The sequence below is a fragment of the Branchiostoma belcheri genome, unplaced genomic scaffold (genome assembly GCF_001625305.1).
Source record: "Branchiostoma belcheri isolate BF01 breed outbred unplaced genomic scaffold, Haploidv18h27 scaffold56, whole genome shotgun sequence".
NCBI classification, from domain to species: domain Eukaryota; kingdom Metazoa; phylum Chordata; class Leptocardii; order Amphioxiformes; family Branchiostomatidae; genus Branchiostoma; species Branchiostoma belcheri.
Window position 1 is genome coordinate 1,121,861 of NW_017804198.1, and position 23,183 is coordinate 1,145,043.

General features: G+C 41.4%; 2 protein-coding genes across 2 annotated transcripts in view; one reads left to right on the plus strand and one right to left on the minus strand.

Annotated features, from left to right (window-relative positions):
- The window catches only part of LOC109481489 (polycystic kidney disease protein 1-like 2), a 31,671-nt gene extending 20,508 nt beyond the window's left edge, over window positions 1-11,163 (minus strand). Inside the window, exons 1-12 of the mRNA XM_019784069.1 lie at window positions 11,034-11,163; window positions 10,446-10,513; window positions 9,632-9,778; window positions 8,747-8,823; window positions 7,913-8,067; window positions 7,238-7,468; window positions 6,524-6,713; window positions 5,699-5,940; window positions 4,366-4,511; window positions 2,335-2,557; window positions 1,474-1,616; window positions 802-909 (exon numbers count right to left, since the gene is read on the minus strand). Coding sequence (XP_019639628.1) covers window positions 802-909; window positions 1,474-1,616; window positions 2,335-2,557; window positions 4,366-4,511; window positions 5,699-5,940; window positions 6,524-6,713; window positions 7,238-7,468; window positions 7,913-8,067; window positions 8,747-8,823; window positions 9,632-9,778; window positions 10,446-10,513; window positions 11,034-11,163 — 1,860 coding nt within the window. The remainder of the gene's footprint in view (window positions 1-801; window positions 910-1,473; window positions 1,617-2,334; window positions 2,558-4,365; window positions 4,512-5,698; window positions 5,941-6,523; window positions 6,714-7,237; window positions 7,469-7,912; window positions 8,068-8,746; window positions 8,824-9,631; window positions 9,779-10,445; window positions 10,514-11,033) is intronic.
- A 9,429-nt stretch (window positions 11,164-20,592) lies between these two features.
- Window positions 20,593-23,183, plus strand: part of LOC109481581 (glutamate--cysteine ligase catalytic subunit-like) — a 15,077-nt gene continuing 12,486 nt past the window's right edge. The window contains exon 1 of the mRNA XM_019784175.1: window positions 20,593-20,805. Within this exon, the coding sequence (XP_019639734.1) occupies window positions 20,656-20,805 (150 nt within the window). The 5' untranslated portion in view covers window positions 20,593-20,655. The remainder of the gene's footprint in view (window positions 20,806-23,183) is intronic.

Genomic DNA, 23,183 nt, shown 5'->3' on the forward strand with positions numbered 1-23,183 from the left:
TAAATGCCGTCTGTGTGTCTCCATGGGCGAGCAGTTGGAAGAAGTCTCCGCCCGGATAAGGGAAGAAGTTGTCCATGTAATCCTGAAGCTGAGACATTGTCGGTGGACGTATCTGCAGTAAGTAATGAGAATCATACATTTAAGACTTCAATGAAGTATTTGTAGTTTTTCAAAGGACATTTTCCAAGGACGTTCTATTAGCCTCTACCGGGCTTCGGGAGGCGGCTGGAAAGAGTAGAAATCAGCCAAAAAGAGAGATGGCATGCCAAGGGTGTTGGTCGGCTGGAGAGAACAGTTTGCCACACCCATTCGGGTGCGGCATAGTCAGCCGCCTCCCGAAGCCTGGTAGAGGCTAACATTCTATATTTTTTCTTAATCCAGAAGCTGAGACATTGTCGGTGGACGTATCTACAATGAGTAACGAGAATCGGAAATTTCAGACTTTCGGGAAGCATTTTTAGGTTTTCTTGAAAATTGAAATAACCATTGAGACTGTATTTTATGGACTGGTTAGGGCAGTAACTATGCAGGGTCTGCTCATGCAACTTGGCTTCCTAAATTCGATGATATTTGGACTTTCATATTCTCCTGGCTCCCAGCCAGATTTTGGGTTTTAGCTGACCCCAATACCTCTTTCGTTTTGCCTGCCTGTCATTCTGCCTTTGACAGTCACTCACCTACGTAGCTACGTGCTGTTAACAAACTTTGTCTGGACACACATACACACAAACCCATGCATATATTAGACAAACCCACCCAAAACAATACTTCCGGGTAAGTTATAAAGTTTAGAATACCCACTTCCATTGGTGGCAGATCAAACTCAGTATAGCGCCCGTCCACTGACGTAGCGCGAAGGGTCAACAGCAGGTAGCCGGTAGCCAGGTCAACCAAAGGTGTGTAAGGAACCTGTCAGTAGAAAATGTATCACCAAAGTCTGACCAGCTTTACGTTAAAACTTTAATCTAGCAACAACACACAGTATATTTACAGACAGTTAAAGACAGTATATTTCAAACCTCAGACACAGACACACACATACACAGGCACACGTGAACGCACACACACATACACACATGCGCACGCACGCACGCACGCACGCACACACACACACATATATGTATACACACACATATTAGAATGTATTGTAAATTTGTAACAGATAGCAACGCTTAACGTACAATGTACATCATGTCATCGCGCACACATACACACTCACACACACACACACACGCACACACAACACACACACATACACACACATACACACATACACAAACACACACACACACACACACACACACACACATACACACACACACACGTACGCACACACACACACAAACACACACACACACGTACACACACACACACATACGGACACACACACACATAGTTTTTACACAAACACAAACACACACACACACACACACATTGAAACCAATACACCAGTACACAGGGATTTTGATTTACCCATTGTGTAGACGCTGTCATGAAGATCCTGTTATCAGTAGGAGGACCATCTCCAGGAAATGCTGCCGTGGCCATCTCTACCCCCACTGGGATGAACTGGAAACTCATGGTTACCTCCACTGGGCCCAGGACATCATCAAACTCTATGTTGAAAGAAAAAAGATGACATGTGAATTCACCCTGAAAATGTTCTGATGTAACTTTTACTGCGATGGGTATGAGCTAAAAACTGAAACTTCTGCACTGCTGCACTGGGCCAAGGATATCAGTAAGGACACTGGAGATAAAAGAAAATCATTAATAATAGTAAATGGCTTCCAATTCAGGAATAAATGTTTAATCCTGACTTTCTGCCAGATTTCCATAAAGTTCACGACAGAGCCAATCGTCTAAAGCAACTTTTTCTGCCTCGAAAGACAACTTTCCTTACAATTTCTCTCAATCTGCTACAATCGTAAATCTATTGTAACAGTTACGAAGAATGAGACTGGATCTGTAACCAGCATTTCATGTCTTTTGTCATCATCAACTGGGGATTTTCAAATAGCTACAAGTGAGCATGTCAGCAGAATGCACTGCACCTGAGCGACACCCTGATCAATTTTTATGGATGTTTGTTCACCGTTTCATCAGGATTTTGCCTGCTGCAGAGTGACATATTTTCCAACACAACACTTGGAAACTCAGACAGACAGGATGTTAACATTATATTACGTAAATTCAACCTTGCACAATGCATTACAGACTTTGCACAGGTGCAGTACATGTATGTTCTGCCAAAGTGCTCTACTAGTGCAACGTGGCTTCACTAAAGGTTCATGATTAGCCAAGCACACTGTGCCATCCCTACTGTAATCTTACCGACACACTTTGCGCAGAATTTGTCGATCAGGGAGACTCCATCCGAAGGCATGATTGTACAGGCATCTGCCAGGCTACTGGTCTCTGAGGACTCATCTGAAGCTGCTCCCAACACTGCCTCCGGTGTGGGCAAGACGTTAAAGCGCCACTCGGCGATCCTGGTCAAATCTGCATCCGCAGTGACATGGTGATCGGTAAGCCGTATGGTGTAAAATCCTTCAGCCTGGAAATGTAATTTAATGCCGTATTCATAGTTTAATGAGCGGTTTTGTTTGTCTCTAAGTAATCTCATGTATTTATTTTTGTATACTTTGGGTACCTGCGTTATTTATGTTTTACATACAATTCTCTGTTATTTCTGTTCAAGTATTAACTTATGTTTTATTATTTCTGTCAACTGGGCCCCACTGAAAATCAACTTGTCAAAGCTGAGTGGGCTACCCAGGTGTGTTAAAATGAAATAAAAAAATAAATAAATAAATCAGAAAGTTTAAAAAAAAACAGCAGTCCAAAAGAAGCATTTTAAGAATCAGCTAAAGGAAACAAAATGTCAAAAGGGGCTTTCTAAAATATGTTGATGACAAACTTCATTAACTTAAATATAGTGGGCCACACCAATTTGATTGGTTGGTTCTCGGATTTTTTCAGAAAAAATATAAAGCGACAGGGAAAATAAACAGACCTACATGTAGTCATAAGTCTAAAAACCTGATATTTTATTTGCAAATCAAAAAAAAAGAAATCCGAGAACCAATAAATCAAATTTCTGTGGCTTAGATATCAAAGTTTATCCATCTTTTTCACACTTTTTACACTAGAGGCTTTGAAAGACTAAAAATTTCTTTAATCAAACTGTATAATGTATCCAAAGAGAATTAAGCTAACGGGAAAACTGCACTCCTCACCCAGAAAGTCCCGGCTAGTACTCGTAGTCGAGTGTCATCAGATATTTCACTGTCTATGCCGGAGGTCCAGTCCTGGTCCAGAAAACCTGTCGGGAATTCTTCCAGGGAAAATTCTGTCGTTCCGAATATTTCTGACTCTGTGTACAGTTCTAAAGCCTCTGTAGACGCAATGTTGGATGGATTGCAGTTTGCTTCAGACCCTAGATTTTCACATCTTAACAAACATCAATAGGTTAATCGATAACCAACAGTCACAACCAATGTGTTCATAGATATTAAATTGGTTCAAGAATAATCAATGGATTCATCAATAAATAGGTCCGTCAATAAACAATAGATTCATCAATAATCAACTGGCTCATCAATAACCAGTTCATTCATTAACAATCAATAAATTCATCAATAATCAATGGGTTATTAATAATCAATAGGCTCATTTAGTAACTGATATATTTATGATTAAATAATGTAATTTGTTCATTAATAATCAATGAGCTCATCAATAATCAATGGATTCATCAATAAACAATAGGTCTATCAATAAACAATAGATTAATCAATAATCAACAGGTTAGTCAATGACCAGTACATTTATCAATAATCAACAGGTTCATCAATAATCAATGGATTTTACTTATCAATAATCAATAGGCTTCTTAACTAACCAACGGTTTAATGATTAACCATATTTGTTCATTATAAACCAGTAGCTTTGATATATTATTAACTAGAGATTAACATTTGCAAAGCAAATGCATAATGTTTACCTTCGGACATAGTCCGCTCTGTTAATTCTCACTCAAACACATTCACATACATGTACTACTAGTATATGGTGACAGGAGCAGAGCAGACCATGAAATTGCACCATTATGTAACCCAACACCAGTCACCATGGTGACAGACGTAAACAAATCATTGGCCAGGTCAGAGGTTAGTGTTTTGAACAGAAAAGGAAGAAACTGAGTAAAAACTTGTTTTCCTATGGTAAACACAGGTAAACATAATAAACAATACATACAGTGGTTTTAGCTTCATTGTTGTTAGATATATATGTGCCTTACTGTAGACTCAGTTCTCCCAGTGAATCATCTGGCACAACGTGGAGGATTGTGTGAAGTGTTACTGGAGGGAAGTTGCCGACCGTGATCTCTACACTGAGGTTGACGATGAGGCCGAGAGGGCGAACACTGGTAGGAGACTGGAACGCCAGAACTCCAGATTGAGACCCCTCGACCGGAGACCCCAGCATTACAGAAGCTTCTATAGATTCTGTACATATTAGGGAGAAGATACAAAACACAGGACATTCAGCTGCAGCATGAAGGAATTCTTAGTGTGAAAACTCGCATCCATATGAAAAGCACTGCCAAGACAATTTAGACAGCAGGACACAATTATTTAACGGACAGATGCTAATATCTTTATATAAGTACGCATTGTGCTAAACAAAGGACTGTCTCCTAGGGGTGTCCCTGACTGACGTGTGAAGAGACTATGGATATAAAATGTCCACCTTGGGTTATTTCGATGTCGTTTCTCAGTAACTATGTCTACTATTGAAGTCACACTGTTACACCATTAGGGCCTGGTCATGCACTCCCGACTGGCCTTTGTAAAGCAATGTCTAAATCATGTCTGATGTCCGCTAGACGTTTTATAGACAGCTATTGAAGTCACACTGTTACACCATTTGGGCCTGGTCACATTCGTTGTACGATCATCATATGATCTGTGACAGTCTTGGGATAGTTGTACAATATTCTGCTGTCTTGTTACAGAAAAGGCTGCCTTATATCTTTGTCAGCTGTTGGTTCTGTTACATCCTGCTTGGAAATTCTACCACATCAAAATCGCACAGCCTTTACAAACTCTCAGAATAATGTTATAGAAAAATGTTATGCTTTCCATGTCAAAACCCATTGTAATGTCTTGTCTTTGGTCAACTCGGCCCACCGCCCTTCTGTTTAACTTATCCATGCGAACGACTGTTTTACCGATTACTAGACTAGTACTTTGGTAGAAATAGTATGTAAGCCTTCGACGAACGTCGTTTGTTGACTAAGGAGTAGCGCCAGTTCTATTCGTTATGCGTTCGTTACACCTGTGGAAAAAGAAAGTACAGTTGGATAAGTTGAATGAACTTCTTATTAAAGTTCGATGATATTTGTTCGAAATTGACCTCGTGTGTGCGTGTGTTTCTGCCTAAATTACTGTCTCCTGTATTGGGTCGAGTTGACCAGGGAAATTGGCCGAGTTGACCAGGGAAATGGGCCGAGTTGACCAGGTAGATGGGCCGAGTTGTCTGGGCCGAGATGGCAATGGTCCGAGTCGTCCGACATTCTTTGTCAGCAGGGCTTGTCTTTTGCCACAGTCCAGTTGGGCTGCCCTGGCTGTGTGTGTTGAACTGCCTATTAACAATTATAAACAGACACTAAAACCAAAAGAACTGTTCTTACCATCACTTGTGTACACTTGAACCTCACACAGCTGCAGAGTCCGGCTGGAGCCGGGAAGGCGAACACCGACGAATCGCGCCGTCACGCCGGAGACGGGGATGGTCATGGTCGGCTGAGTCAGGTCAAAGTTGAAGTCTCCACCATATAAAGGGTTTAAGAGGATGTTCGATGAATTTCCCAGATGTAGGTTGAACGGGTTGATTCTTGCACTACAACAGTCTACTCGGTTGAACAGGACAATACTGTGTGTGGGCGGTAAGGTTAGGGTTAGAGTTGTTGATTTAAAATCAGAAGTTCTGGATTAACAGCTGGCCGTAATGTTGTGCCTTTCGGAAAACTCTTTTTTTTTCTGACTCAACTAGGGTGAAAATGGTTCAAGGAGTTTTACGTAGTCAAGAAGGAAGGATGCATGAATTTTGGTGTTTTGTGTAGGCTCACAGGCAACAGGCAATTGACAGGGTGAGCAGTTCATAAATTGTCACTGCAGCTGGGCACAATAATGCTGTCAGGGTAGGCATTTATCCATCTTCCCAATCCATGTGTTGCCAACCTACATGTAGACTCTGTCTGGACAAACAGATATTAGATAAACCTCTAGCCCAGCCACCCAGAGCTTGTCTAACCCTCGAATGTCCAGATGACCAGGAACAACAAAGGATAAACCGGATGATGAGTGTGTGAGACTGAGTGGCACGAAGTTTAACGTAATTTACCCCCCCCCCCCACACAAAATAAGGCACTTGCAGTTTCTCAGTATAAAAGCTGCTATGAGGCCCAAAAAGATGGAAGCATTTTTGAAACTGCGTTTTTTTTCTGTAGGCTCACCTCCCAATTGGAGTTGGCTGAGAGAGATCAATCTGTAGCCAGGGGTTGGAGGTACCCAAGTTGTTACTGTGGTAACTGTAAAAGCAGTAGGCACTGCTCCCATCCACGGCCTTCTGATGGCTGAACCAGGAAGAGTAGATGGAACTGGCCGATGTCGTCCGCCCGACAGCGATGTTTGTACCCGGGTCCCCTGTAAGAAGAAAGTGCTGTCATTTTCTAGTACAAAAAAAAATAACCCAAGGGCTCGAAATTCAACTACGACGTACAACATGTAAGTTAGCACACCGAGGATGAGGGGAAATACTGGATCATGCAAGGGTGATGGGTCTCAGATACTTTAACTCCCGGAGCAAAGTTCCGGCAGATGGATGTGCCGTGGTGTCTGTGTGGTGACTTGCCTATAGCCTACAATAGCCTACAACCCATGGTTATACATTTGTATCAGCTATTTGTACCTGCTATACATTTGTACACACTGATATCTACGTAGAATAATATCTGACTGATATGTTACATGTCCATATTTTTGTATGCATGTTTACAATGTGTTTAATTTCGATGCTGTTTTAGAATGCTCTTTATTGATGTAATTAGGGGAGGGAGCTGGTAAAGGTGACCCACCTGTTCTCCCTTCCCCTCCACGCATGTGCTGGAAAATCTTAATAGTATTAAACAAATAGATCTACTGATACAGATACATTTTGATGCACAAACCTGTGAGTCGATCGTACATGTTGCCGGCCGATACAGACCGTTTCTGCGCGTCGGTGCAGAGCCGAGGCTTCAGATAGCAGCTGGATCTGGTGTTGTACTGAAACGACAGGCAGGCGGAGTCGGCGCAGCAGGCAGCGGAACAGAACTGCAGGGACACGCCGTGATGAGCCGCGATGTCCGACGCCGCACAATCTCTGCCCGGAAAATGGCGAAATAAAAACAGCCCACACTCTGGGAAAAGGAAAATTTGGATTTACAACTTCTTCAGACAGACCCAAGTGTTTATATATGTACATACTTTGCAATTGTTTGGATGACTGTTCACCGAAGTACCATAACAAGCCACTAGGGTAACCAAAATCTAACCACTATTTAGTTTTAGTACGTTTCATTACAATCCATTCAAAAGCTTCTTGGGTTAGCTATGATGCATAAACACACACACACACACACACACACACACACACACACACACACACACACACATAAACACACACACACACACACACACACATGTACACAAACACACACGCGCACACATACGCAGACAGAAACACACGTACAATTATACCAAAACGATAACTACTGGCAAGGGTAAAAAAAAACACACTGACAACAAAATCTCTAATTATAATTATGGAGGTATCGATGTATAATGTTGAAATAAATTTGTACCTGGCTTATAAACCACTCTGCTCTCACTGTTATACGTGAGTTCATCGGATGAAAAGATTTCCTCTGGGTCGTAAGACAGGCCGGCGTTCACCTCGAAGGTACCAGAGGTTGGAATCGTCCTGACAGAGCTTCCAATACTGTACACTACAGGCGATCTGTTGGGAGCAAGTCTCTGGTTAGTGTTTTGTTTGTTTATTTTGGATCTCTATTAAAACCACATCATGTATCTACTGGTCTTCCTGGAGTCCTGGAGTCAAGGGTTACTGGTTTACAATATATTGTTCTGGGTTTGAATCTATATATAGTAGGGCCCGATGTTGTCCTCAGGTTGTCTTGGGAAAGGCAGTTAAATATTTTGTCATCAATTCGAACAAGGTGAAAACGAGTATAAGCTTCAATCAGGGATGTCCCTTGCACTGTAAATAAAGCACGTTAAAGAACCGACTTTTTGTAAAAGTAGGGGTCCTTCTTGGTGAGTGGATCAAGCCTCATACTTATTTTTATGTTATTTTTTTATTTTGATTTCTCACAAAGTGAAAGGTAGGGCAAAACAGGTGCATACGCACCTTTACAAGTTGCCCTCCTCCATACAAAAACACATATACAACATAAAAATTTACATAGTCAATGACAACAAGTCTTTTTAACTCCATGGTTAAGCATAATTCAATATATCTAATAAGTATTATAAATTGTGTTGAAACAAGACTTAGTGTGGTCTAGAAGCGATTATTATACAAGAACTACACCCACAAGAGTACTATCGTAGTCACTAGTATTTGCTACATACAAAGTATGTTAGATCTTGAATGGTGGTTTACAAGACAAACAAACCTGACAAACTCGACCCAGGTTTGGACGGCAGACACAGAGACATGACCGCTTCCCGGCACGGTCATGATGACTTGTAGCTGTAAACAGAGTCATTAATTGCTGTCACAGTGGCAACAGGTTGAGAAAAAAAAACAGTCTAAGATCTACATAGAAATCGAGAGCAGAAGAAATTAATCGTATAATATATAAACCAAATTCTTTCAACTTTAAAGTTCAACTTTGGTTGTGCAACTTTGATACCGGAGAGTTTTCAAGCAGACTGTGACAGAACCAAGCAATGACAAGGGTCCAAGACAGAATAAAATGAGAGCTGCATCTTGCCGATGCATGTATGACATATTCCGCCAACAATGCATTCAGCTGAAGACCTTATGATGATAGTATTTGACCTGGCCATCACATGTATGACTGTTACGATACATCTGCTCATGTCTAGGAAAAAAAATTAAGTGTTGTGTTTTCTGTTTCCTGACTGACCCTGGAAAAAAAATACCGACCCCTGCTGTTTTTGTCGACCCCTGCAAAAGAAATGATTTTTTGAGCTGATCGACCTTTCCTAGCTCCATGATTTATTATGACACCCAAGGGATGAAACGTTGTACAATAGGTTTTCCAACATTGTCATTGAAAATGAAAGTGTCCTTGTGCAAATTTTACTTTATTAAACTGTAATTTGCATAAGTTTACAAGTTACTTATGCAAATTACAGTTTAATAAAGTAAAATTTGCACAAGGACACTTTTTATCACTAGAGATCATCAAAGGCAAAATATAAAATAAAGAAAAGAAGATATTTCCTACCTACCGACACTCATATTTTCTTCAAGACTAAAACAGGAAATACAACATTTTCCCCCAGGCCTTATATGAAGACGTTACCCGTACCTGTATCATATGTACTCCGAGAGGCAGTGTTCTCGGCGCGATGACAAAGTCAATGTCATTACGCGGAGCGTCCATGGGCAGCAGGTCCTCCATGGGGTCTCCTGGAGCCGTCTGGTTGTAGCCTCTCGCTGTCCAATGTATCTCCAACTGATGAATTAATAACCAATACAATCAATAACTAGCTATTATTACTGCTCTCAGTTTATTCTTACTCAAACACATTTACATATTATGATAATATATGAAGAGCTCAGTCCTGCTACATCATGACATAATGTAACTCAACCCCACAGGGCTACAGCAACAGTTACCATGGTGACAGACGCCTGGTCTGCGTCATTGGCCTTATTTGTTTGGAGAAGAAGAGGTTTAACAAAGCAAGAACAATATGTTTTCCTTCTGCAAACTTGAAGGTAAACATTAAAACTTTCCCGGGCCTTATTTTTTTAAAAGCTATCATGCTGGGATCTGATTCTCCTGCCAAATTATAGTTATTTCCACTTAGATTGACTTGAGTCAGACCTGAACAATGTTCAACTTGAATACTAAGTTCAAGATAATAATCGAGGTATGATGCTTATTCGCATAAATTTGCATAAAAGCCTATAAAATGTTTTTAACCCTATGTCCAACCTAGGACATTACCACACCACACATTAAAAACACTCACTGAGACATAAAGCTATTATTGTATGGTACTAAACTATATTGTAGAGATATTGCAATAACTAAATGACGATAGCCAAACCTTATTAATATCATGCGTGCCTAGGCTATACATTTGTACTTGTACTTACCTCATAATTCTCCTGACAATTAACCACCAGCTCGCCGTGAAGAACGACGTTACCGGTACGATGTACGCGGAGCGGATTGTCACGACTGGCGGGGAAACAAAATAGTGTCAACGGGTAAATCCTTGGGTAGATAAACTTGTAGAACAAGGAGGTTATATCTTCAAGTTGGTAGAAATGTACCAGGACATAGTGAGCTTGAACTTTGACCTTTCTGTCCCGGGTCACGCGAAAAAGGTCAATTAGAATGTCCTGATTACACTGTAACAGTCACGCGGCGGAATATGACCGACTGTCGAATTGAAACGCTATGGCCCTCAAAAGAGGGCTTAAAGCTTGGCGCTGATATATTGTTGTGAAAAGAGGGCTTAAAGCTGTGTCTGATTTCGGGCAGTCTACAAAAATGGATCCATAAAAAAGAAATAAAAGTTACACATATTTATGTAACAGACCAATCACCATTTGTTACGTTTAGATGATCTTAGATGAAAACGCCTCAGAAGGTCATTATATTCTAACCAGGAAGTCTAAAAATATTCTTACCTTCTATATGAAAATGTCTTTTCTTGTAGCTATTGCGAATGACGAAAATAAACAGGAAGACATACCTCCGTAGTCCTTCGTGAATGGCAGCAGTGACATAACAGCTTTGGCCGCCAGGAGGCGCAGTTTCAGCAGCGGAGTCACTGATGACGCAACTCGTGTTGAGAGTCGGGCAAGACGAACCCTCAGAACCATCTGTGTTCTCTGTAAAACGTAAAATACACAAGTACTGTTTGTTTCTTTGTTTATTTGTTTTATGTTAAACAATGCGTAGTTATTACCAATGACAGTGTCGCCATTATTGTTTTTTTTTCTGTATCCAGTGTTTTCAGTAACAAAGGCAGTGTAGGCATTACCAAGGACAGTGTTGTCAGTACCAAGGGTAGTGTAGCCAGTGCCAAAGACAAAGTAGTATGTACCAGGGACAGTAAGACACGTACATGTACAGTCACTCGGTTGGGTTAAGGCGGCCTAGGCTGATATTCATGTTCGAGTTCGGGCGTGTGTCTGCACAATGGCCACAGACTTGTTTCGAACCCGAATCATGTTCCGCCATGTTCGATATGACGTCATTCGAATAGAACGCGTGTTCGAATTAGGGGTTACCGGCGGTCATTTGCAGTCGTTTCCCCTGTTAACCCGCGTTGTTACGCATTTTATTCACGGAGTATGACTTAAATGGCTTTACGCGCAGCTTAAAACAGCATAATTGATTGTTAGAGTAATCCATGTTTAGGTATTATCACTTTCTTATTAAATTTGTATATTTTATAGCAAATTTTATAAATTTTGCATAAATTTGGATGTTTTTTTACTGGGGCGATTTTTCAAACCAAAAATGGCCAAAAATACCTGTTTCTTGTGATTTTGACCCAAAACTAAAACAATACCCATTTTAAACAAAATAGCCTCGGACAGAAATAACCTGTGTGGGATTGGCCTCCATCTTGTAAAATATAACGATGGATGGTGTTATTACCGCCTGCGCGTAAATTCATGAAATAAACGGCTATTTTTTTGCAGTCAAAATGTGTATTTTTAAACCCAAAATCCAGGTGTAGAAAAACTGAAGTACCTTTTATTCAATGCGTTTCATGTACAACTAAAACTGTGTGAAGTTTCGTCGCGGTGCGACCAAGCTATCAAAAGTTCCAGGCATGTATAGAATACTACTCTGCCATAAGCCTAGGACGCCTTAACCCAACCGAGCAGTACCAATGTAGCTCGTACTAAAGACAACGTACCGATTATTGCTCTCGATTGGTTGTCGTTTTTCATTATTGTCATTACAATTATTTATTGTATATTCATTTTATTGTTTGTACGTGACTTGTACATGTATTTTATTTATTCTTATATGATACAGGGGCCCACTGAACAGCAGTGTTACAACAGTGTTTCCACCGAGTGGGCAACCCTGTGTAAATATAGCGGCAAATAAATGAATAAATAAAGACATCGCAGTCAGTGCCAAAGACACGTAGTCAGCACCAAGGACAGGTCAGTCAGTACCATGGACAGGGCAGTCAGTACAAAGGACAGGTCAGTCAGTACCAAAGAAAGGTCAGTCAGTACCAAAGAAAGGTCATAGTACCAGGAACAGGTCAGTCAGTACCAAGGACAGGTCAGTCAGTACCAAGGACAGGTCAGTTAGTACCAAGGACAGGTCAGTCAGTGCCAAGGACAGGTCAGTCAGTGCCAAGGACAGGTCAGTCAGTGCCAAGGACAGGATAGAATGACAGAATGCGCTTTGAAAATAGCTGTTGTTCTATTGCAGGAAGTAGCTTGTTGTTTTCCGTCGACCGAAACCATACAAATAAAGCTATGTGATTGTTTGATTGTTTGATTTTTTCCGTTCCCTACAACGTCTGGAAAATGTAGTGAAGCCATTGGTATAATTATGGTGGATGTGGTGAAGCCATTTGCTGCATATGCTCCAGAGCAAATGTCTGCCGTTCTAGTTCATTTTTGTTAGATTGGTGAATGATTGGTTACAAAGGTTCTTTGTTTAACAGGAGCCACGTTTTTATGGCCGTCTGTCAGAAATGCCCTGATGAAGATGAAAAACTGTCATCGAAATATGGCCCTTGTAAACAAAGAACGTTGATATGTATTTTTATATGTATTCCAGCATTTTATAACTAGACATGGTGACGGCACACTCAAGTTTTTTCAACGTATTTTATTCCGCCACCAACGCAGAGGACAAATACTCACTTTCACTTGAGCTAAGTGAGGAAAGTCGTGTTAAGTGCTTTTCCCAAGGGCACAAGAAAGGTGACATGTTTTGACTCGAACCTCTTGGTTTCGAGTCGAGCACTCTGCCGTCATGTCACACGACACCACAACGTTGATATTCAATTATGATATTAAGTTTTTGGGTCAGATCACATTATTTTACGGCGTTGTTGTCTTTTTTGCAAAATTATTGACGTATGAATGTTGTACATTGTACAAGGAAAGAGGTGATTGATTTTTAAAGGACTGTGACCATTTCTTCTCACATCTACAACTTGGTAGTCGGACAAACGGTCTTGCACAGCTCATTTGGCCTTCAAGAGCTCTAATGGTGACAATTTTACACCTCAGTTTCTCCGAGCCACAATGTCTGACCTCGCACGCATACAAGTCATTGTCAATTAATAGATGATCCGTCAAAAGGCCTTGTATGAGTTACATTTCACTGCACCTTCTCGGGGCCATATTCCTGCCCTGGCCAAACGACTAAATGAACTGTAGACCATGAACTTTTATTACTCGTTCTAGTAGCCGTAATTCCACACCGTGTTTTTAATCACTTTCCACACAGCTACATTGTATTGAAGATGTAATACGCAACTTAATTCTCCTGTGAATTTTAAACCAATATTCGCTTTCAATTTTAACTATATTTTTATATTTTATGAATGTATATAGTTTGTCGCAGCATGATGTTAGAATAGGCCTCGCAATTCAGCTATCATAGCTGCCAGGAGGCTTGTGTGTACATTTTCTTGTTCTTGTAGTAATGATAAACCATTCTACTACATTTCTTTGTGCCTCATGATTTGTTTGTTTGTTTGCTACCCCCTGTTGCTGATGAAGGTCAGCACCAGTCTGGCCTTGGTATTTAGGCATAAATTTTCCGAAAGTGACGCCTCTTACTGTTAGGAACAATACTTGTGTTCGTTCCCATTATCATGTGACCTCCAAAGCACAATGGCTCGACATGATTGTAAATGGACTTTGAACATAAATCAAATAATTCTTGGCGATGGATTATCTTTATTATTCTCCACTCAAAAAATGTACATCAGCAGGGGGGAGTACAAAAAGCACCCCCTCTGAATTGGGTACAAATTTTCACATTGCCCTCATTGAAATATTTCACACAACACATCTACTAGAAAACATATACAAAGACACATACAAGAATTATTTACAATATATACACAGTTCAATCTGGATACTATTTCGCAGAATAGAATGTGACATACATGTAGTTGCCAGGGACACAGACGCCTCTACCAGACACCAATGGGTACATATAAGAAATGTCCAAAAAATGGCCAAATATACTGAATAATGTGCCAGATGAATTATACCACCATAGAATTAAACTTTGCAGGTAACTTCTCCGGTATAGTATTCAGTCAATTTGGAATATTTCTAATATTTTCCAGCAGTCCAAACAGGGCTCACCCGACCTAAAAATTGGGTGCACAAAATATCTAAGGTGCACCATACAAGATAAAATGGGTAGAATATGAGCAAAAACGAAATTAATATGTTTCATTTCTAAAGAAAAGTACTATATATTGAATGATCTTATTATTTTTCTAACACTTTGATGTTGAGGATATGCTCTATGCCATTATACATTTAACACACGTAAAGCAATAAAAATATGTGAGTGCACTGGTGCACCCACAGGATAAAATTGGGTGCAAGGACCTATCCCTGGTACTATGACCTGTCCTCGGCACTGACTGACCTGTCCTTGGTACTTACAGACCTGTCCTCGATACTGACTGACCTGTCCTTGGTACTGACTACTCTGTGCATGGTACTGAATTACATGTCCTTGGCACATGATGGTGCACATACCACCATTATTTAGAGCCCTACCATTAGAGTCTGACAGAGACTAGTGACACGGCAGAGTTCTCGACAAAATGTCGCTACTCACTCTTGCATTGCCTGTAGTTCCCATCCTGTGAGCAGGCACACACCGTGCAGGTCTCCCCACTGTCCATGAGTCCGTCCTTACAGGAGCACAGCTCTGCTACAGACGGTTTGCATGGCGAGCAGCTCACGTAGTGGACTGTCACAACAGCTAGGAGCAACACTGTCAAAGGGAAAGACTGTCAGACACACACACACTCGGTCCACGGTACTGAATACTCTGTCCGGATAGATTTTTCTCTATTCTATTCTATTCTATTCTATTCTATTCTATTCTATTCTATTCTATTCTATTCTATTCTATTCTATTCTATTCTATTCTATTCTATTCTAATTTCTAAGACATGGCAACGGCACATTCCAGTTTTTAAAAATCACTTATTTTTATGCCGCCACCAACGCAGACAAACGCATCAATGGAAAACAGACACCTGAGTAAAGTGAGGAAATTTGTGTTAAGTGTATTTTCCAAGGGCACAAGGTCGGTGGCATGGTAGGATTCGAACTGGAGACCTTTTGTTTCCAAGTCTAGCGCTCTGTCGTTACTCCACACGACCCCACATCAAGTCGTAATAAGGATATTTGGATACATTAATACACTAACCTCCTACCGACCGATTATCACAATTAAAAGGCAAAGATATATCAACTTAAGAGGAGCTATCGCGTGTCATGCGCTTTATTTAGAAAGAAGCGCTTTGGTGCCACATCATTGCCCAAGTACAAGTCCTCGATAACTAAACTTACATGTACAATAAATTCATACATGACGATAGGCCAACTTACTTTCAACAAACGCTGTGTAGGTCCCCATGTCACCTGTCTCAGTTCAGGACTGTACGCGAATTTGTGTCAGGTCTTTTTTAACGGCTCGGTCCACTGCGCCTAATGTGTATTGTGATAGATCCTGCTCTATTCATTTGCGTCATATTTTTCCCAAACTCAGTCAGCTGTGTATAATGTACATTGCTGTACATTTTGTTCCGTACGTCACACTAAATGGAGCCGTTTCTAACGCCACACCCTTTATAATTACCAGTCAGCACGTCGGCAACAAATGATGGTCTCCCTCGGGAAATAACAGTTTTAGTTTCTCTGTTTTGACACTTTGTACGTTCGTATGGTGTCAGAAACCGACAAGGTGACAAAGTCGATTAGAAACATGGAGGATGTAGTGTGGGTGGGGGGCGAGAATTCCTCATCACGTGACGATGAGCTAGTTGTCAAGCCAGGTAAACCCAAAGCTAGAATCGTGCAGGTTGCTTCAGCAACAAGAATTCCGAGATCTCATACCTCCATGAAATATAAGAGATTTGTAAATGTTTTTTGTCTCATTTACTATATGGAAATAATGCTGCAATTAGCATAATCTAATTTATGGTTTTCTAAATTCAAATGACAATATTTTTCGTAAATTTTTCAACATGTCATTAATTATGCAAATAACATAATATATGCATAGTTGCTGATGAGCCAGTTGTCAATCAGATTGCTTCAGCAACTAGCACGGGTAAACAACAGGGCAAAAAAATCCTCATTAAGTAACGAGGAACGGAAAGGCAATGAGCCTGATAAAAACAAAGGTCTCGTCCCAACTGCTACCATAGTGTTAGACCAGACTGGTACAAATAAAGGACCACAGCGAGCTCACGTTGTCCCGAGAAACAGTTCTCAAAACCACAATAGTGCCGCTGACAGGCAGATCACCAAAATGATGATGTCCCTCTTTGCCGTGTACACGCTGTGCAATGTGCCCATCACCGTAATGGTGGTTTTCTCCAGTAAAGTTCCAGCAGATGCCTTCTCTGTTGCCCAGCTGCTAGCCTCGTTAAACGGCGTTCTCAACCCGATCATATACGGCGTTATGAACAAGAACATACGCCGGGGGTACAAGCACATCTATGACCGCGTGCTCAACTTCATAAGATGGGTTTCTGCATGTCAGCCTTGTTAAGAACGAATATTTGGCATTCAATTTTTTAAAAAACCACTACGGGCAACAGACTGACATAAACATTATGTATAAGTCAAACGTTATACGAATTTTAAGAAGATGGCTTTCACAAATCTCTCAGTGATTTCTGTGAGTTAATTTTATTTTATTTTAAGTTTGATTTGATTTTTGATTCAGCTTTCATTTTTGATTTACAAAAAAATATATTATATTTCCTTTGGCAGTTATTCAAAGTAAAATCAAACTATCATAGATGTTTGAGTTCATAGCTATTAGAGAATTCAAAATGATTTCCATTTTGCAACTGTTTATTCTGACACCTGACCATGATTCGTCCTAGTAGTAGTACTTGGTTTGATATTATCGCAAACGTGAGAAATGGCACATAAAGAACTAGAGTTCCCCGATCTCATACCTTCGCCAAATGATGTTAATCTTTATGACTGACAAATCATACATTAGATTATTCCCTCTGATTTAACAAATAGGAGCCTAATTTTCATGAATTATATCATTTTATCATAATCTCAACCAAAAGACAGTCTTATATTAACAAACAATGCATTCTAGCATTTCCTTATAAATTATGCAAATTAGTTCCTGATTTGAGTAAAGTATGTTTAATGATGTTCACCCTCAACTTAACTTTCAAATACCTCAAGTATGAAATTCCAGGCAGTTATCATTACATAATTATAAAATTTTCTCATTAATTATGCAAATTAAGTTATCATTAACATAATCAATATCTGCCTGTGTTTCTCTCGTTGTCAATTACCAATGTCACAAGCTTCAATTGTCTTATCATGGAATGCAGCTGATTTATAGAATTTCTCCATAAATTATGCAAATTACATCCATATTTGCATAATTGTCACATAATTATATTAAGCATCACGTAAGCTACCTACATACCAAAAATCACGACGATCCGTCAACCGGTTCTTGAGTTATCCCCTTTTGAATATTTTCAAGAATATATCCCTGCAGTTCCAGAGCAAGCCGCTAGGGGGACCAAACTCACGTCACTTCTTCCCCAGCACAAGAGCTACCTACCATCCAAATTTCATCTCCATAGCATGTCTAGATCATGAGATATCAAAACCGGAAGTTCAGCTGCAGTACCATAACAAGCCGCTAGGGGGTCCAATATCTAATCATTTTGAGGTCTCATCAAGACCTACCCACCTATCAAGTATCAAGACAATCCATCAAGGCCTTCTCAAGTTATCGTGTTTACACACACACACACACACACACATACACATACACGAACGCCTCTGAAAACATAACCTTCTTGGCGAAGGTAATTAAACTGAATTCAGTTTCGCTGATGTAGAAGTTTTAGATGATCTGTATACCAGCGATGGACTTAATTGAGTTTGAGTCACTTTCAGTTGTCTTTCCAACAGATACTTATGAGATAGACATTCTCTTTCTACCTTCAAAGTGCGTCACTCATACATTAATAAGATACTAAAATGATAACCATCTTCATGAAATATTTCAAAATTTCTCAAGTAAATGAAGCGTATTATGATGGTTCACGAGGATGGGCATGGTATGTTAATTGACAGTCCTTTGGATACGTGAGTGATCCTTTAAGCATTTGACAAAGAATGCAGCCGTGTCAATCATTCACAATACTTATTCTAAGCCCACGTGCTCATTGTCGGTAGCGCGTTCGGTTCACACCCAAGAGGTCGCGGGTTCGAATCCTGTCCATGTCACCGATCTTGTACCCTTGGGAAAGACACTTTACACGACTTTCCTCACTTTCAGGTGGAAATGAGTGCCTAGCTTCGGTTAGGGACGTCCCTCGGATAGAACGTTAAATGGAGGTCCCGTGTTTGGGGACAGCCACACCCCACGCACGTTAAAGAACCCACCGCACTTATCGAAAAGAGTCGGGGACCTTCCCGGTGTGAGTGGTTCAAACCTTACAGTCCGGTCTTACGCAGCTTGTACATATACGTACATGTACACAACTGGTGTGTTACGCCTAAAGGTGGTTTACCGGTTATGCGAAACAAACAAACCACTCGGTTTGGTATCAGACAATATTATCACTAACAACCCGTCAAAAAGATTTAGCTCTTCAATTGCTGCAAAAATTAAGCCCTTTTGCTTAAACTTGTTACCATATCTGTAAATTTCTGTGTGAAGCACGCGAAAAGAGAGAGCCTGGTAGTGAGTATAATGGTAGCTAGGGTCTGCTTGGACTTTGGCTGTTGTTTGGGTACATGCAGTGAGATTATATAGTGCTTAATGTAATAATTACGCTATCATAATTATTTTTCATGTTCCTGAGATGCAGCAAGTGTCTAATGCATGTTCCTTGCTGTTAGGCACTCTACATTGTACCTAGTTATTAACACTCAATATACTAGCTTTGGATGTTCTTCAATGCTTTTTTGTATGCTGTACTATGTAGAGTACACTAAGGCAAGGCATTTAATTGTTAAAAATACTTGTTGCCAACACCTACTATTCCTTGTACCTTGTGTTAAGACTAATTATCATTAGTTCTCTTCCCTTCTGCGTACGATTGTTGAATAATGTCATGTAAATATTTGTGCGGCCTCCATGTTTACAGAATATTTTATTTATGAGCAAAACGTTTTGGAATATAATCACCAATGGATTTTAAAATGTCTGGAACTTTATATTGACTGATTGTACCCGCCTTTCGTCTGTTATAATCCATGTGATAAGAATCTTCTATTATGTTGTCAATGCGAGTCTTAGACGACATTGAATTGTTAAAGAACCACAATTCAGCCTATGTAAGGCTGCCAGTGTTTTTATTCTCAATAAACCATTTCATCATTCATCATTAATTAGTGTTGCACAATAAAGTCTAATGAGTATGCAACAATAATCGAGCCAGTAGTAACTACAGAGATTGGTACCCAGGCTAGGGCCTGGTTAATATTTTATTGGGGTCAGTATCGTTCATTGTTTTTGTACACATTCTGAGCTCATAGTATTTAATGTTGTTTATGACCCTGACGTCTAGAAAGTTTCCAGCATCACCTCTCTGCACCTAATTGTTGCTAAAGATTGAAAGTCTTTGTACCCGGAATCAAGTGTTGCACGATAAAGTCTAATGAATATCTACGTATCATTACTTGACCATAACCTAGCCTGATGACGCAACCCGTGTTGAGAGTCGGGCAGTTCGAATCCTTACAGTCCACCTGTGTTCTCCGTAAAACGTAAAATACCCAAGTACTGTTTAATATTTTATTTGCTTATTTATTTGTTTGTATGTTATATCTTTCTCATTATTTTATGTTAGTTAGGTGCTTTAATATTTGATTATAATTTGTTATTCTGCACACGGCTTTGTCCGTTCGTGCCACCGATGCGAAGAAAATGTCTCTGTAAGTATGTCGGGAAATAAAGTTGTCATGCCGGTTGGACAACACACAGCATATTATGTACTAGGCTGATGCAGACAACATTATTGGAGTCTAGGGTCCAATAACGTGTACAGCCGCGGAAGTTTCTACGTGACAAAATATATTTTTAGTTAGCCCCCTGCATGTACACAAGCGTTTTCCACCATGGGATTGTTAACGTTGGGCTCGCCGCTAAGTTGGAAAGACACCAAGAAGTTTGCCGACCATGTCCGAAAACACGGCACACAACAACTGATCAACATCTACCGGCGTCTGAAAGATCGGCAGGGCGCCGTCTTGAAGTGGGGAGACGAGGTAAGACACTGCTGTGGGTTCCATGGCCTTTCTAAAGAGTGTCATTCCCGTTTTTAATTGGGGTATAACAAAATCAAAAAGGAGTGAAAACTAGACAAGAGAGACAGGAGGTTTTTTAACTATTTTCTTTTTTTTTCAACTTTTCGACGTGACAGAGACATAGACAAAGGAAGGGGAATAGAAAAAGGATGTGCCAAGCTACCCACGACAGGTTACTGTCCAAGTGCTCCCACCAACCCACTCCTGCCAACTTGACACATCAAAATAAAATAATGACATAAAAGACAGACATTTCACAACAAAAAACTGATACGACTAGAAGGGAACGGGGGATTAAAACCGCAGGCGTAGTTTTCCCCCTACGACCTTCGCCCAACGTACTGAAGAGCACCACTGTGCTCGGAAAGCTGCCTCACCGAGGCGTACAAAGTCTAGCTTCAGTCTTGAGCGGATGTAAGACGCCTAATAGTATAAAGGTTGTTCTTCAACGCTAAAAAGCTTTACTAACAAGAATGCATAATGTTTACCTTCATATATGGTCTGCTCTTTTAAAATTCTTACTCAAACATATTCATATATATCGTCAGACAGGAGTCTGAATCCCTCCTGCTATAAAATTGCAACAGAATATAACACAAACACTAGTTACCATGGTAACAGTCTGGTTCAGGTCTCTGACCTTTTTGGTTTGGAGAAAAAGAAAAACGGATCAAAAACAATTTGTTTTCCTTTCGTAAACATAATAAATTGTTTTCCATTGTAGATCTTCGATTTGGAGTAGTCTGCCACTTGTTTTACTTGTCACCCTGGGTGCCAGACAGGTTTAAGCGACGGTCACAACCCGCCGTACGTGCTGTTTGTCCGTACGTTTTTTGGGAGGCTACGTCTGCTAACGTGGGGAAGGAGTGGCGTCTACGCACGTCACTCGCACGTCACTCGCCCGGTTGCGCAAAGTGTAAGAGTGTGGTGTGCACGCCACGTCTGGCCGTGAGCGGTTGCGTGCATCGTACGTTGCGCAAGTGGTAAGTGAGTTGTACGTGCTTACAACGTACGATCTCTGTGCGATTGCAACTTTACCGCATGGAGGCCGTACTCACACGTGCTTCTTCCGCACGGCACGTACGGGGCACGCGCGTCGCTCGTACTCGCACGTACGGGTGGTGAATCCGCAGACCGCACGTAGAAAAAGTTTTACATGCACTTAAAGTTCTACGGCGTGTCTGCGTACTCCCAAATCCGTAGGATTCCGTACGGAGGCGGTACTCACCACGCACGGATGCCCTGCGTTTCCCACGTTTTTGCACGTAGACAGCACGCAGAAGCACGTACGGCGGGTTGTGACCGTCGCTTTACGGGTCGCTAACCGCTCCTTCGGCAGCCAGAAGCCCTTCATCCGTTGTCTAAATTACCGCAGCGGTGGAGCTGAGCCAGAGGGGAGTGTTAGGCGGCCCTGTAAAGCGACGGTCACAACTCGCCGTACGTGCTTCTGCGTGCTGTCTACGTGCAAAAACGTGGGCAAACGTACGGCATCCGTGCGTGGTGAGTACCGCCTCCGTACGGAATCCTACGGATTTGGGAGCACGCAGACACGCCGTAGAACCTTAAGTGCATGTAATACTTTTTCTACGTGCGGTCTGCGGATTTACCACCCGTGCGTGCGAGTACGTGCGACGCGCGTGCCCCGTACAGCCTATGAGCGTGCAACGTACGGACTCCGTGAGTCTAACTTCACTATTCTCACGTGCAATTGTTGTACGGACAGCGCACGAAGCACGTGAGTGCCACGCACGGTGCTTGCGTCATCCGTGCTTACTCCTCACTTCCCAGTTGACCTGCTCAATGACCACGCAGAACACACGTGCACCATACTAGGTGCTCCGCACGTGCAACGCACGTGCAACGCACCTTATTTCTACAGTATATAAAGACGACTTGACGGGCGACTGCCAACTCGTCTCCAAGGTGCCCAGGAAGGCTCAAAAGAAGTCTACCAGACAAGATCCAAAGAAACGGGCCGCGGAAGACACCAGGGCGGCTAGTGATGATGAAGTTTACAGGAGGTGCACGCACTTACAACGTGCGAGTGAGTAAGGAAATCGTGCGCACGCCGCACGTGTAGGTACGGCCTGTACGCGGCAACGTGGCAATCGCACAGAGATCGTACGTTGTAAGCACGTACAACTCACTTACCACTTGCGCAACGTACGATGCACGCAACCGCTGACGGCCAGGCGTGTCGTGCAGACCACGTACGTACACCTTGCGAGTGACGTACTCCCTCGGCCGGCCACCCTACGTTTGCAGAAAAAACGTAGCAGACGTAGCCACGACAAAAACGTACGGACAAAAAGCACGCACGGCGAGTTGTGACCGTCGCT